We start from the raw sequence: 14,992 nt of genomic DNA, 5'->3' as shown, positions 1-14,992 counted from the left end.
ATTAATAGTAATTGTGTCAAAAATAGCTGTATGTTTTAAATTACTTTTTAAAATTTAAGGCTAAAACCAACTTAGAAGTAGAAATTTTTTAAGAAAGTAAAATTTGAATAGGGTTGCAAATATGTTTACTCATTTATAATATTAATTCCTATTTTTATTGTTTGTGAAATGCATGTCAATAACTTTATTTTTATGAAGTTTTTTTTTCTTTTTGTAGTTTTAGAAATAAATTCTTACAATTGATAAAAAAAAAGGAGTGTTGTATGTTTTCCTCAATGCCAACCACCAGGGCCTGCGGGGACAGAGGCAAGGCTGGGGATGTCCTGCAGGCCACCTGAACCTCACTGCCCCAGGGCAGCACACAGATAAGACTCCCATCCCCTCTTGCCTTATTTCTGCCTTCACACTTCCCTTTCTGTCAGCCTGAAATGGTGAGGGCAGGGCTCTGCCCATGCTGTTTCCTCCGCTGGGGAACACCTTTTCCTGCTTTGTTGCCAGGCTATTCTTACTAAGCCTTCCAGGCATTGCCACCTTCTTGACTTGCACCAAGCAGTCCTGGTTCCCCTGACCACCCCACCTCCTTGATTCTGTCCCCACCCCAGCTCAGCCCAAGCACAGTGTATGATCCATAGATGTTTGCTGGATGGATCCTGATAATTCCTCTGACACCTGAGGCCGCCTGCTTGACCCCCAAGAGACAGGGAGAAGGACAAAGTATAGTGTCTCTTCCATTCACCCCTCTGCCCCCCAGAACCCCCCAGGTGGAATGGGTCTTTGATGGCAGGGGTGGCCGTGAACAAGCAGACAAGACTGGGGCACCCTTCCACGTCAGCCTTCCTCAGCAGCCTCACTCCTGCCTGTCCCTCAAGGACCATCTGGGAAAACTTTCCTGTCAATAAAAACACCCTCACTACCACTTAAACAAAACTTGGAAACAGAGACCCAGAATTAAAACGCTTTTAATAACACACACACACACACACACACACACACACCTCAAACAACTGAATGTTGCCTGTAATCTGCAAAGTCTGGCTGGGCAGTTGTGCTGTGGTCAATGCCTTGCTGAGGCTGAGTGTACAGCAATCATTCCCTTGATGAGACTGGAAGGGGCGTTCCCTTGGGGGGGCATCACTGACATTGTGTGTATATAAGGAAGTCTCATGGAGCTCCCAGTTGGCCTAGTGATAAGAAGTTGTACTGTAATCTCAAAGGCAAGCTGTTCAAATCCACCAGCTGCACTATGAGAGCAGAATGGGAAGACTCCTCCCGAGCGATTCCTACTGGACAGCACACAACAACAAGTGGAGCTAGTTTCTTTCTTTCTTTTTTTAAACTTTGTCTCCATCCAGTATCTGGCTTCTAATCTTTTTGGTTCCTTCGACCATGTCTGCCTTATCTGCTGACATTGCATTTGTCAACCTCTGCTGCTACGTGCTACAGTTCTGGGACTCGCCAGCCTTTCCAACTGCAATGAGTCATGTCTTTTACATTGTTGTTGTTAGGTGCTGTCAAGTCAACTATGACTCATAGTGGCTTTACGAACAACAGATCTGGACCAGACAGGCTGGTGCCCCGTCCTGCTCCAGTCTCACAATCTCTGGCATGCTTGGGCCCACTGTGGTCGTCACAGCACCAATCCATCTCACTGAGGGCCTTCCTCTCTGTCTGACCCTCCACCTTTCCTAGCATGATGTCTCTAAGGACTTGTTGGTTCCTTTTGAAAATATACCCAATTATTTATATATGTTGTTGTTGCTGTCGAGTCGCCTGCAGTTCATAGCGACACTATGTACAACAGCCCTAAACCCTGCTCTGTCCTGTACAAATCTCACTATCTCTGACACACTTATCCCCATTATCCCAGTCACTGAATCAATCCACCTCTCACTTGAGAGGGTCTTCCTTTCCTGAACTGTCCCTCCACCCTCCCAAGCATGACATCCTTCTCCAAGGACTGGTCCCTCCTTGCAACATGCCCAAAGTATTAATATATATACGTATTTTTTAAAGTTCCATCTCATTGCTGTTAAGGCATTTAGCTGGCACGTAGCTGGCTCTTCAGTGAGTTTTTGAAAGCTGTAAATCCCAAGGAAGGAGAGATTGCCCATCTTTCTCCTGCTAGTGGATCTGAACTATCAGAGAGGCACTACTTTTGGGTTAGTGATGCAACTTCCTACAGACTACTCCTGGGTTTACTTCTTTAGAGAATCCAGGCTAAAACACACCACACGGCTCTCAGGCCAAAGTGTAAACCTCTTTGAAGACCCCTACAGAGAAAGTTCTAGCTCAAAAGCCAGAAATGGATCCCAAATCTTTATTTGACCTGCGAGTCCCACCCTCTTTTTTGCATAAATTGTCACCTGGTTGGAAGTGCTCTGTGGAACCTCAGATAGTCATCTCAAAGTCAGGGAGGCGCGTGGGTGTGGTCAGGCAGGAGGCCCCCAAGTCTTCTCCCTCCTGCTTCCTCTGGGGCTCCCCATCCTCCTCTTCCTCACCACTCTCCTCCTCATCTTCCATGATGGCATCCAGCTCCTCCCGAAGCACGCTCATCTCCAGAGCCAGACTGCACAGCTGGCCCAGCAGCTGGACATCCGCTCGGCGGAGGTTTCCCTGCCAATGAGAAAGGGGAGCTATAGACATTCCACAGCAGTTGGCAAGAGTATGCTGACTGGGACGGTGGGAAGCAGTGCACTCCAAGTCCTCCAGGGAGGGTCCTCTCTGTGTGCCTCTGGACCTCAGACAGTGATTTACCAACATGCTGTCTGCTGTATGATTGATGTAACTTCAGTCTCCCCATTTCAGTGTCCCTCGCTGCTGTCTCCACTTCACTCTCCCTCTCTTGATCTCTTTGCCTCTTTTTAAAATCTCCCTTTCTTGTTATGTATCTCTGTCTCCCTCACCTTCTCGGTCTCTGGCTCTATGTCTTTCCAAGCCTCGTTTGTCTCTCTGTCTCCTTGTCTCTCTACCTGGATTCATTCTGTTCTTTTTCTTGTCAGGTGCCTTTGATTTGATTCTGACTCATAATGACTGTACAACAGCATGAACCCTGCACCGTTCTCATAATCTCTGCTGCATTTGAGTCAATTATTGCTGTTCTTGTATCAATCCATTTAGCTGCAAGTCTTCCTCCTTTTTGCTGTTTACTTTAACAAGCATGTTGGCTTTCTCCAAGAGCCAACCTCTCTCTCCTGACAACATACCCAAAGTGTGTGAGATGAAGTCTTACCATGGTCGCTTCAAAGGAACATTCTGGCTGCATTTCTTCCAGGGCACATTTGTTCTTTTGGCGACCCATGGGATAGTCAATATTCTTTGACAACAAGACAACTTAAAGACATGATTCTCTCACTTCTTGGTCTTCTGTATTCATTGTCCTGTCTCTTGATCTCTCTGCCTCTATTACTGCTCTCAATCTCCATTTCTCTCTTTCTCTCCATTTCTGTCTTTCTTGGGCTGCTAATGTAAAGAGTAGTTCCAACTCACCAGGTGCTCTGAAGAAGAAAGATGAGGCAGTGAGCTTCCATAAGGATTTACAGCCTCAGAAACCCTACAGAGTCCGAGTTGAAATTGACTCAGTGACCGTGAGAACTGAATTCTTGGTCTTCTGTCTCTCTCTATCCCTGTCTCTCCAACCTTAGGTCTTTTGTTTTCTGTCTCCAGTTCCCTCTCTTTTCCTCCATTCAAGAACTGTTCTCAGTTCTTGATTCTCAGTTCTTTACTTTTGATCTGTCTGTTTCTCTGCATATCTCACCCTTCCCCTAATAATCTGGCCCTCCACCCCAGGCCCTGCACTCACCAGCTCTTCCCAGATCCACAGCAGTCTCTCTCTGATACCTTCAGTATCCATCTCTGGGGAGAAGAAGATCTGGCCAGGTATCCCTTCTGGAGGCACCCCTGTCAAAGCCCTCGGGGGTGGGCCCAACCCCAGGGGCACCAGCCCTGCCTGTTTCAGCTGCTTCCACTGCTCCATCTCCTCTGAGCTGTGGCCCTGGCTCCCAGGGCGCAGGAAGTAGCAAGGTCCAGAGTAACCTGGCCCCCAGTGGAGTGAAGTGCAACCAGGCGTGGCTGGGGCGGGGGTGCTGGCAGAGACGTCCCAAAGTTCATTCACCTGGGAAATTCAGCCAACCTCCTGAGTTTTTATTCCCTCTGAAGACTTAGGTCAAACTTCATCTCTCCCTTCTCCTTCCCAGTGCCCAGGCTTGATTGTTCCTCAGTACCCCAAATCCAGTACCTTAGAGTCTATGTTACATCATAGCAATGCCCAATTGGGTGTCCCTAGCTATAAATCTTTCGTGGAGCAGACAGCCCAGGTTTCTCCTATAAATCAGCTGGTGGAGTCAAACTTCTGACCTTTTGGTTGGCAGCCCATCATGGAATGCACTTTGCCATCAGAAAGAGCTCCTCTATGGGTGCCCAGTGCCTGGTAATGTCTGACTTCCTGTGCTTTCCTGGGTCCCTCCCACCTTTCCTAGGAGATGCTGAAAGGGTCCTCAGAGCAATATCTAAACTAGCAGATTGAAAATACATGTCTTTAAGAAACCCAAACCAATTGCCTTTTAACAGAGTCCAATTCATGTTGACTCATTTGTCTCAGCAGAACTGTGCTCCATATAATTTTCAATGGATAATTTTTCAGAGATGTATCACCAAGTCTTTCTTCCGAGGGCTTTCTTGTCATAACGCCATCTCAGAGCCTAGCTGACACTCCAGTGAGGTTTGGGAGGCTGTAAATGGCACAGGAGAATAAAAAAAAAAGGCACGGGAGATTGTCCATCTTTCTCCAGCAGAATCTCTGGCGGATCTGAAAGCCCAGGAAGGCACCAATTAGATTAGAAGCGCAACTCCCTACGTGTTATGCTACTAGAGCCATCGAAGGGGTTTTTTTGTGTTTTTATTTCTTAAATTTTATATTGGCATGCTTACAAAGATTTTATACATTGTGTTTCACACTATCCTTCATTAACACTGTACTTCATACAATCATTTTGATTAGTTATATTTTATAAGATTGATCAACACTGAACTATTCCCAACATTGCCCTGTGTTTCCAGATCCCTGCTGGATATTTCCCATTTCCCTTACCGATCCCTCCCTCCATCCATCAAATTGTGCAACCCTATGATTTACCTATCCCCTGCCCATCCTCATTCCTCTGCTCCTATCCTCTCCCCTTGGATCCTCAGACATGTTTTACTAGTTATCCTTCTATTTCTACAGTAACACTCTCTTAACAGTATTTGTCCTTATGGGACTGAGTTAGTTCACTCAGCATAATGTGCTCCAGTCCTTCCCAAGTTAAATAGTAATTTTCAAAATTATTGCTCCTAAGTACTGCTTAGTATTCGATTGTGTGAATGTTCCACAATTTCTCAATCCTTTCAGTCATGGTTGGACATTTGGGCTGGTTCCATGTTCTTGCGATGGTGCATAATGCTGCTATGAACATTGGTGTACAAATCTCTGTTTGTGTCTCAGTCCTAATTTTCTTAGGGTGTATTCTAAGCAGAGTAATAGCTGGGTCATATGAAATTTTTATGTTCATCTTTTTGAGAAAATGCCAAACTGCAGCAGTTTATGAGAGTGTTAATCTCTTCACATCCTCTCCAACATTTATTACTTGCTGTCCTGTTAAGCTTTGCCACTGCTACTGGGGGTGAGATAGTTTCTCATTGTGGTTTTGATTTGCATCTCTTATTGCTGTGATTTTGAGCATTTCCTCATGTTGGCCATCTGAATGTCTTCCTCAGTGAAAGTCTTTCCATGTCTTTTGCCCATTTTAAAATTGTGTTATCAGTCTTTTTCTTCTGGAGGCCTGTAGTATTCCATAAACTTTTGTTTTAACACCCTTGTCTGAGATGGCATTGCCAAATATTTTTTCCCAGTCAGTAGGTTTTCTTTTCACTCTGTTGGGAAAAGTTTTAGATGAACAAAGGGATTTAATCTTTAGAAAGTCCCATTCAGGTGAGCTCTGGTGGCCTAGTGGCAAGAGGCTGCACTGCAATCCCAGAGGTATGCGGTTCAAATCCACCAGATGCTCCGCCGAAGAAGGAGGAACAATAGCCTCCTATACCTGTCAGATCCGATTTGACGGTACACACATAAAAAAAAAAGAAAGAAAGTCCCATTCATTAATTTTATCCTCTCCTGGTTGTGTATTTCTGGGTAGGTTTGTCAGCCTTTTTTTTTAAAAAAAAAATTAATTTTTATTAGTTTTAATGAACATTTACAGGGATTTTGGGTTTTCATTCCTTCATTGCTGCACCATTCTCTCTACCTTCCTCCCCAGTTTGTTCTTCTTCCTCCGCCATCCGAATGTCTGTTTTAATTGTCCAATTGCCACAGTGCTTGTCAAAGTCAGTTCTGATTAATCTCCTTTGTCAGTGTGTCCTTTGCCATTCCCTATCACTCCTCCCTGAGAGAGACTTCACCCTGATTCATAAGGAAAAGGGAATGGCATATTCTCTTAGCTACTTCCGGCTGAAAAGGGAAGCTGTGGGTTTCAGGGTGAAGATCTTCTCTCACTACGCTAAAGGGCCCCTTTGGCAGTAGGAAACAACATAGACTATTATGGAGACTGATTTTGGAATTTAGATGCACTGTTATTAATTGTGCTTAGCCGTACATGTTCATATCCTTGAAGATGTATCATGGGGGTGTTGCAACCTAGAAGACACAAATTTAACTAACAAGTTATAAGTACATGAGTCAAAAATTATGGACAAGTAAAAGAAAAGATTCTTTCATTGTTTTACAAACCCTCCCCCAGGTTCCCTCCACCATGTAGCCCTTGCTCTAGACTCCTGTGATGACAGAAATACCTAGTCACATATCTCTTTTAAACAGTTTTCTCCCTCCTCTGTTTCAGTGCAGTATACATTATTGAACCCATCTTACTCAGTCTCTCCCCGACCGCGAGGTTAGTCCCATTCTACAACAGTGGCATCATGTAATATTTGTCCTTTTGTGACTGGGATATTTCACTCAGCATAATGTTCTCCAGAGTCAACCATTTTTAATAATATTGCATGAGTTCCTTGCTTTTCAATGCGGCATAGTATTCCATTGTGCGAATATACCACAGCTTCTCTAGCCATTCGTTTGTTGATGGGCACTTAGGTTGTTTCCAACTCCTTGCTATTGTGAACAAAGCTGCAATAAACATGGGTGTGCATATATCTGCTTGGATGTCAGCTATGGTCTCTTCAGGGTATATTCCCAGTAGTGGAATTGCTGGGTCAAATGGTATCTCTATTTGCAACTTTTTGAGAAAGCGCCATACTGTTTTCCACAGGGGTTGCACCATTTTACACTCCCACCAACAGTGAATCAGGGTTCCAGTTTCTCCACAACCTCGCCAGCATTTGTTGCTTGCTGTTCTGTTAAATTTTGCTATTTTGACTGGGGTGAGATGATATCTCATAGTTGTTTTAATTTGCATCTCTCTTAGGGCTAGGGATTTTGAGCATTTCTTCATGTGCTTGTTACCCATCGGGATGTCGTCTTTGGTGAAGTGTCTGTTCATATCCTGTGCCCATTTTTCTATTGGATTATTTACCCCTTTATCTTGTTGTGGTGCATCAAAGAGGTTCTAATGGGACTAAAGCTCCAATCTTCGCTTTTCGTTATCCAGAACTCTGCGCCTTTAAGAGGACTGGAAACTAAGAGGCGTGGCCATAACAGAAGAGACCTATTATTGAAAGAGACGGGCGGAATAGGCCCGCGAGGCCCGCCCCTTCCGGTTACGTAATCGTAGCAAAATGGCTGCGCCCAAAGTGGTAGGTACCCTGAGCCCAAATGCCCCCAAAACTGACCACCTCATTGTCTCCTCCGCCTTCAGAACCTCTGTCAGCACCCAGGGTGCACAGAGCCTCGAGGAAGCGGGAGTGTTGTGCAAGGACTCGCGCTGGGGTCTACTTAGCAGGGAATGACCGGGACATGACCAGTATGGGACCTTCGGTGATTGAGAGAGGGCGGGACTTGGCAGAGAGAAACGTAAGATCAAGAAAGTGATTAAAACAAAGAGGAAATGTAGAGTTGACGAAGGGATGGAACTGAGGGAAATTGTGGCTATCCCAAAAGCAGAACCAGCAAGTTTTCAAAGGAAAACTTAGCACGAGCCAAAGAGCAAGGGATTCATGGGAGTAAGAACTAAAGGGGTGAGAATTTGGGGTCTCTCACAGGGACCTCCAGGCTGAGTCCCTTCTCTCTCCTTCCTCAGCCCCTGTGCCTGGTGGTCCCAGTATGGAACAGGGGCACCAGAAGTGCCCGGGGCCTGAGCAGGATGGTAGCCCCCGGGGGCAGTCAGGGGAAGAGAAGGACACTGCTCCAGTTCCTGGCTGACCGCTTCTACGAGGTGCGTGCTCTAAGGGAGTTCTTGCAGCAAATGCAGCTGTTGAAGGTGCAGCGGGAAAATCGGTGAGAACCTCTGACCCCGTGACCTTGTGTCTTAGGGGGTCTCTTGGCGAACATTCATTTCTGCCCACCACCCTTCAGAGACTCCATATTGCCAGCCCGCCATCCTGTTGGGGTCTACCACTAGATCCTTGATTCTTCCCCTAAGAATCTGCTCAACCCCCAAACCTTCTGCACCCATCTCTATAAACATCCCCACGGCCCATGCAGTTTTTTGGGCCAAATCCTGAGGCGTTTCCTCTGATTCCTCTCTGCCCTCTATATCCAGCCCATCAATAAAATGCCAGAACCCTGTACAGCTGACCAGCCCCCACCCCTTCCTCCACTTTTTTGCCATTTACTGTGACCATCTTCAGTTGGATTAGTGCAGTAGACTGGCCTTTGGCTCCTGTAGTCCAGAAAACAGTCAAAGGACTCTTGTTGTTTATAAACTTTTTTACTGTGATTTTAACAAAAGTTTACATAAAGGTTGGACGTTATTATTAGTCAAAGAACTTTTTTCTTTTTTTATTGGTTTGCACACAATAATTCATATACATTGCTTCAATCACCTACATTTGTGTTTTATAGTCTTTGATTTACCTTGTGTTCCATTCATACACATTGTATTACATAGAATTAATTACTACTGGTTTATGCCTTTTAAAAAATACAGATTTGTATTTTATTCTAGTTTACTTAGAAAGTTTGTATCGTTTGTCACACCAGATCTTTCCCATTTCCTTTACTCACTCCTACTTCCACCTATCAAATTGTACAACCCTATGATTAACCCCCACACACACACCCTGTAGTCAAAGGACTACAGAGCTGAAGACGTTACTATCATCCTTAAAACCTTCAAACAGTTTCTGATTGAACTAAAATGGGACCCAACTCCAGTGCCTAAAAGGCCTGGCCCAAAAAGACTCACTTTGTAACCCTGCACTACCAGGGAACCCCTGAGCCCCTATCACATCTCATCTGCCTACCACCAACAGCTGACAGGGCCTTCACCTTGGCATTCTTCCTCACTGCTCATCTGTCAGTGTGTCACACCATGATGACTTGAGTGTTGCTGTGATGCTGGAAGCAGGGTCACTCACAGTGGACAGATTTCAGCAGAGCTGCCAGATTAGGACAGACGAAGAAGCGGGACTGGCCACCCCCTTCTGAAATAACAGACCCTAGAAAGCTAGGAGTTTTGTCAAGAGGGGATGATCCTTGGAAAAAGGCATTATGCAGGGAAAGGTGGAGGGTCAAAGAAAGAGAGGAAGACCCTCAGCAAGATGTATTGACACAGTGACTGTAATAATGGGCTCGAACATATCAAAGATGGTGAGGCTGATGCAGGTAGGGCAGAGTTCAGATCTGTGATTTATAGGGTCACTGTGAGTCATCGTTTATTTGATGGCACCTAATAATAACAGCAACAGGAGACCAGAAGATGAGCCTTGAGAGTTGGAAGGCTCTGTTGACCCTAGTGACTAGAACCATAGGCTTCGAATTTCCAAGGGGGCACAGGATTGGGCAAAGAAAGTTTCCTTTGATCTGTTGTACGTAGAGTTACTATGAGTCAGAGGCAACTCGTCACCTATACCACCACATTTCAGATCTCTGCTCAAATGTCACCTCCAGGAAGGATTTTTAAACTGTGATTAAAATACAGGCAAGGCACCCTGGTAGTGCAGTGGATAACGTGTCAGGCTTCTATCCACAGGGCCAGCAGCTGGAATCTAGTGATGGGTCCATGGGAGAAAGATGGCCAATCTCCTCCCATAAAGACTGGCAGCTCCTGTCGGAGGGCACTATGAGTCAGGACAGACTTGAGAGCAGGCTGGGTTTAAATCAAGCAGCCGTAGAGCATCTGCCATTTCAAGAAGCATCTCTTGACACCCTCAGTGTCTAACAGCTTCCTTCATCATCGCTGCCCACTGAGGACACTCTTGGCCATTCTGTTTAACTTCTGGGTGGAACCGACACCGCAATCTGCCGTTTGCTGCTTCACTACCTACCTTCCTCTAAAATGTCTACTTGGCACTGCCGTTTCCCCCTTGCCCAGCATAAATACTGATAGCCTGATACAGGGTGACTGTCAGCATATCCCACCTGAGGCGCTGGACTCTGACCCCCTCAGTTGAGGCTTGGGGACAGGTGCGCTGTTCCCAGGTCTCACCCTTACCTGTGATTTTTTTTCCTTCTCTGCAGATCTCTCACCCACCTGCACAAACAGTACAGCCCAGACATCATAGGTGCCTTTTTCATCCTGAAGCAGGGAGGCGCAGTCAGGTAGGTCGGCACACATGATGGAATGGTGGTGGGGTCTGTGGCAGAGGGTCTGGGTTCTGCTGTCATGCAGACTCCTCAACAGCCCCTGGGCTCTGCTGCCAAATGGCTTGTGTGGCTTGTTCCTGAGCCTCAGTTTTGTCATCTGTAAAGCAGCCTAGTCAAGTGGCCTGTCAAGTTTGCAGAAGCAACTAAATGAGATTTCACAAACTAAATGCTTGTAATAAGGCCTGACATAGGATATGTGCTTACTGTTTTTCTTTTCTCTCTTCCTTTATTCTCTTATTCCTCTCTTCATTTTTTCCTTTTTTCTTTATTGAAAAACATAATTCACATAGACCTCACCTATCCCCCTCTTTGTTCTGGTGAAAATTCTCATTTGGTTTGAGTACATCCTTGGAAGTGGGACCCACCTCTGAGCGTGTGTCTTAGCTTCTGCCAATTGAGAAGGGCCTCTTCTGTTCCAGCTCTTTTCTCTCGCAATCTCTGGGATCTCTGGTCCTCTGGACACTTTTCAGGGCACTCTGGACACTGTTACAGGGCTCCAGTAAGACCTCACACGTGAAGACTTGAACAGGGCGCCAGTACTTAGGAGGAGCCCCAGCTGAGAACAGCGAGTGTATGATATAGGAGGTTCGGCCATGCGGAGGGCCTGTGCGCCTCTCCAGCCCCATTCCCTCTTCTCCAGGTTTCGGGGCCATGACTGGATCAGGTCAGATTCCCGTGGCAGAGTCTCTCTTGATGTCCTGAAGTTCCAGGCGGTGCCTGTAGAGGGCGTGGATGCCAGTGGCTGCCCCCTCAACTACAACGGCCTGGACAACATCTGTGAGTGTCCGGCTGTGGGATGGCATGGAGCCAGGAGTTGGGGAAGGCCTCCCTCCTGTGGGGGACTCCCAGAGGCACTTCAGTGCCATTCCTCTACCCGCCGCAGTGCCCCTGAAGGAGCTGCAGGAGCTCTCGCTGCAGTGCTGCCCCAACGTGGACGACTGGTGTCTCAGCCGCCTCTACCCACTGGCTGGCTCATTGCAGGTGCTCTCGTTGGCCGGCTGCCCCCAAATCTCTGAACGGGGTCTTGCCTGCCTCCACCACCTTCAGTAAGTTCCTTGCATCGCCTCATCACACGCCCCCAGGCTGGACCTCTGCCGAGGTCTCTTGCCCAGCAGTCCACATGCAGGAGAGGCGGTGGTTCCCTGCCCCCAGTCAAGCGTCAGGCATTCCTGAAAGGGATCCCAGTGTTTCTTGTTCTTTTGTTTTCTGGTGGCCTAGTGGTACAGGAGAGGAGCTGCTGTTCACAGGGTTGTTATGAGTGATACTAAACTCCACAGCACCTAACAAGTGGTAAGGAGCTGCACTGCCACCCAGAGGCATACAGCTCGAGTCCACCTGCTGCTCTGCAGGAGAGAGATGAGCAGTCTCCTCCCACGTGACTTACAAGCTCTGAAAACCTGTTGGAGAGTGGTAGTGACTCAGTTGTTGGTGGCACACTATTGTAATGAAAACATCCACTGCTGTAAACAGCAGGGCACAGACCTGCCTACCTTTAATTACACAGTGGGTTACATGCACTTTGGGCAGCAGTTTGGTGAATTTTTTTAAACTGTAGTAAAAACGTAACATTTGCCAATTCAATAGTTTGTGCAATTCAGTGACACTGATTGCATTCTTTGTGTTGTAGGACCGTTATCATTATCTAAATTACTCCACGACTATTAAAGCTCTGGTAGCCTAGTGGTAAGGGCCTGTACTGCAATCCCAAAGGCACACAGTTCAAATCCACCTGCTGGCCCGTGGGAGAAAGATGTGCACTCTCTTCCCATGCGATTAACTGCCTCTGAAAACCCGCTGCAGGGTCAGCTATGGGTCAGTTCCGACTTGACGGTACACAGCAACAGTAACACGGTGACCTAGTGGTAAGAAGCCACACTGCCAACCCAAAAGCAGGTGGTACAAATATCTTTTCATGCAGTTTACAGCCTCTCAAGATCTAAAGGATCAACTCTGAGGCGGGTCTCACTCCACAGCACATAACAACAATAGCATTAACATAAACACAGTGTTCTTGACGTCCTCCCACAGCTGGTGACCACACTGCGTGCTGACGTCTATCCGCTGGGCAGGCACCATCTGTCCTTCTGTAATTGACTCATTTCACTCAGCATAATGCTTCATGGGTGTTGTGAAAGGCATCACAACCTCATTTTACACACACACACACACACACATTCTCTTCAATCTGGCCTCATGCTCGGCTCCCCTCCTCCCAGGAACCTCCACAGGCTGGACATCTCCAACCTCCCCGCTGTTTCCAACCCTGGCCTCACTCAGATCTTGGTGGAGGAGATGTTGCCCCACTGTGAGGTCCTGGGTGTCAACTGGACCCAGGACCTGAAGCTGTCACCAGAGCAGCAGCCTCAGGACACAGCCGGCCAGGCCACGGCCTAGCTTCCAGCCCCTCCCCACACAAGCTGGGCCTGGGCAGGCGTGTGGAATGACCAGCCTGGTTGCCATGCTTCTGCCGTTTGGCTAATGGCTCAGGCCATTCAGTGCAGGGGATGGGGAACGATGGGGTGTGGCCCATCCTGAGTCTGCCTGAGGAAAGGAGAGCATGGATTGGGGGGGTAATTTATTTCCTGCTTTGGGGCTGCACCCTTATCTTTGAGTTAGAAGCACAATCCCAGTCTATGCTACCTGAGCTCACTGGCATGATGTTAAACTGTCAGTAGAGGGCGCCCATGAGACAGAGGGAAGGCCACTTCCTCTGGCCCAGCTCCTGTGACTTCTGCACCTGTAGTGCCAGCGACACACAGTGGTTTCATGCCTCAGGTAGGGTGCCTGCCTCCCTAAGAACACCTCACACGCACCAGAGAGTGGACTTCCAGTAAATTCTGAGGTACCTTTACTAGCCAGTCCCTTGCTATTCCTGTCCTCCATTATCTTTATTAATTTATATTAAACTCTCCCTGTTCAAATTTCTGTGTTGTTTTTCTCCCCTCTGATTGGATCCCAACTGATACAAAATCGGTCGCAGCAGACAGACTCACAGAGCTGGGATTTGGGGATTGGTCTGGTTCTGCCTTTGGGCTTGCGCAGTGGTGCTAAGCACCTTTCTTGTCAGTGGAGCATGAGAAGCCAGGAAATCCATGGCATGCCAGCCTCACAGGTGATCAAGCTTTCACCTAGCATTGGTTAGAAGGTTCCAGCTGAGGCACAAGCCCCAAGAGCCCCAGGGATCCTAAAGATAGGGTGTGGAGTGAAGAGAAAGGCTGTAGGCAATAAGGAGATGAGCAACACGGTATCATTAAAGAAAGGGAAGAGACAGGCATGGGATTAACGGAAATCAGAATAACAGGGAGGAGGGGAAAGTGCAGTTACACTGTGGGGACTGAAATGAACAAAATGTTGAGTGAAAATGTAGGAAGGAATAGGATAGATTCTTTGAAGGGAGGTTCCTGAGCGCACAGGTCAGAGTTAGCAAGCTTCCCTCGCCACCCCAAAGCTCTTCTTTTCTGTAGCCACAGGAAGCTGATAATGCCAAAATCCTAGCACAACTTGATTTTGCAAGTTGCTGAATCATGATTGAATTAAGTCTGCACTGCAGCTCATGAAAGTCAATTTCCATGGGTAAAGAATGTGGTCCTGTAACCTGCATCCGGAACGCTGGGCTGGACCCACAGGACACCTGACACCTTGAACCATCCCAGGTTACAATCCCCTCCCACCAGTGCCTTAGATCACCTGCTTCCTGTGCTTGGTATCTTGAAAGGGGAAGTCTCCATAGGTGCCCCTACCAGGCTCACACAGTTGTTAAAGATTCATGCTGGCCCTCTGAACCTTGCTCTATCCGGCACCATCTCCATCTCGGGTATGTCCCGGCCCATTAATTTAGTCACTGTGTCAGTCTATCTTGATGGCCTTCCTCCACCTTTATCAGCATGAAGTCTTTTTCCAGTGACCACCCAAGTGGCTTTTCTTCCAAGACAGACTTTGTCTTTTGGAAGTCCATGGGACTCTTCTCCAACACCACAGCTCCAAGGCAGTGACAGATAAGACAGACTAAGAAGCAAAATTGGCCATCCACATCTGAATTAAAAAGGCTTTGAAAACTCTATGAATAACCGAGGCCTATGCTAAGTAGTTGGAAGGAGTAGTGGTATCCACTTCCTAAACAACATGCCTCTGGAAACGGTGCACTTTGAGAAACTGCGAGTTATAGAAAGGCTTCAGGTCTTTTGTTCATAGGGTTGTTATGAGTCGTGCTCGCCTGGACAGCAATCAACAATACTAATCAGTGTCAAGTCTTCACGGGGCCAG

At 47.1% G+C, this 14,992-nt stretch overlaps 2 protein-coding genes across 2 annotated transcripts; one reads left to right on the top strand and one right to left on the bottom strand.

Moving 5' to 3' along the window:
* Window positions 1–2,388: 2,388 nt before the first annotated feature.
* LOC102853166 (chromosome unknown open reading frame, human C19orf69) lies at window positions 2,389–3,973 on the bottom strand. Its single transcript, XM_006900956.1, has 2 exons — window positions 3,800–3,973; window positions 2,389–2,613 (listed from the first exon to the last, which is right to left on the bottom strand). Exons 1-2 carry the CDS (start codon window positions 3,971–3,973, stop codon window positions 2,389–2,391), a joined length of 399 nt encoding a protein of 132 aa, XP_006901018.1.
* Window positions 3,974–7,761: 3,788 nt separating this feature from the next.
* Window positions 7,762–13,123, top strand: ATP5SL (ATP5S-like). The gene is made up of 6 exons (XM_006900955.1): window positions 7,762–7,779; window positions 8,223–8,419; window positions 10,604–10,684; window positions 11,370–11,506; window positions 11,613–11,775; window positions 12,946–13,123. Exons 1-6 carry the CDS (start codon window positions 7,762–7,764, stop codon window positions 13,121–13,123), a joined length of 774 nt encoding a protein of 257 aa, XP_006901017.1.
* The last annotated feature ends 1,869 nt before the right edge of the window (window positions 13,124–14,992 follow it).

This window comes from Elephantulus edwardii, unplaced genomic scaffold (assembly GCF_000299155.1).
Source record: "Elephantulus edwardii isolate Elephantulus edwardi_28Jun2011 unplaced genomic scaffold, EleEdw1.0 scaffold00302, whole genome shotgun sequence".
In the NCBI taxonomy this organism is placed as follows: Eukaryota; Metazoa; Chordata; class Mammalia; order Macroscelidea; family Macroscelididae; genus Elephantulus; species Elephantulus edwardii.
Note: the sequence above shows the minus strand (reverse complement) of the source record. Positions and strands in the feature narration are given on the sequence as shown.

What these genes read in the sequence shown, in the direction of transcription:
- LOC102853166 (XM_006900956.1), bottom strand. Translation starts at nt 3,973, where the DNA reads ATGGAGCAGTGGAAGCAGCTGAAACAGGCAGGGCTGGTGCCCCTGGGG. An exon ending in TGTGGATCTGGGAAGAGCTG is followed by an intron (nt 2,614 to 3,799) that starts GTGAGTGCAGGG and finishes TCTCATTGGCAG; the next exon opens with GGAAACCTCCGCCGAGCGGA.
- ATP5SL (XM_006900955.1), top strand. An exon ending in AAGCAGGGAGGCGCAGTCAG is followed by an intron (nt 10,685 to 11,369) that starts GTAGGTCGGCAC and finishes CCTCTTCTCCAG; the next exon opens with GTTTCGGGGCCATGACTGGA. An exon ending in GCCTGCCTCCACCACCTTCA is followed by an intron (nt 11,776 to 12,945) that starts GTAAGTTCCTTG and finishes CCCTCCTCCCAG; the next exon opens with GAACCTCCACAGGCTGGACA.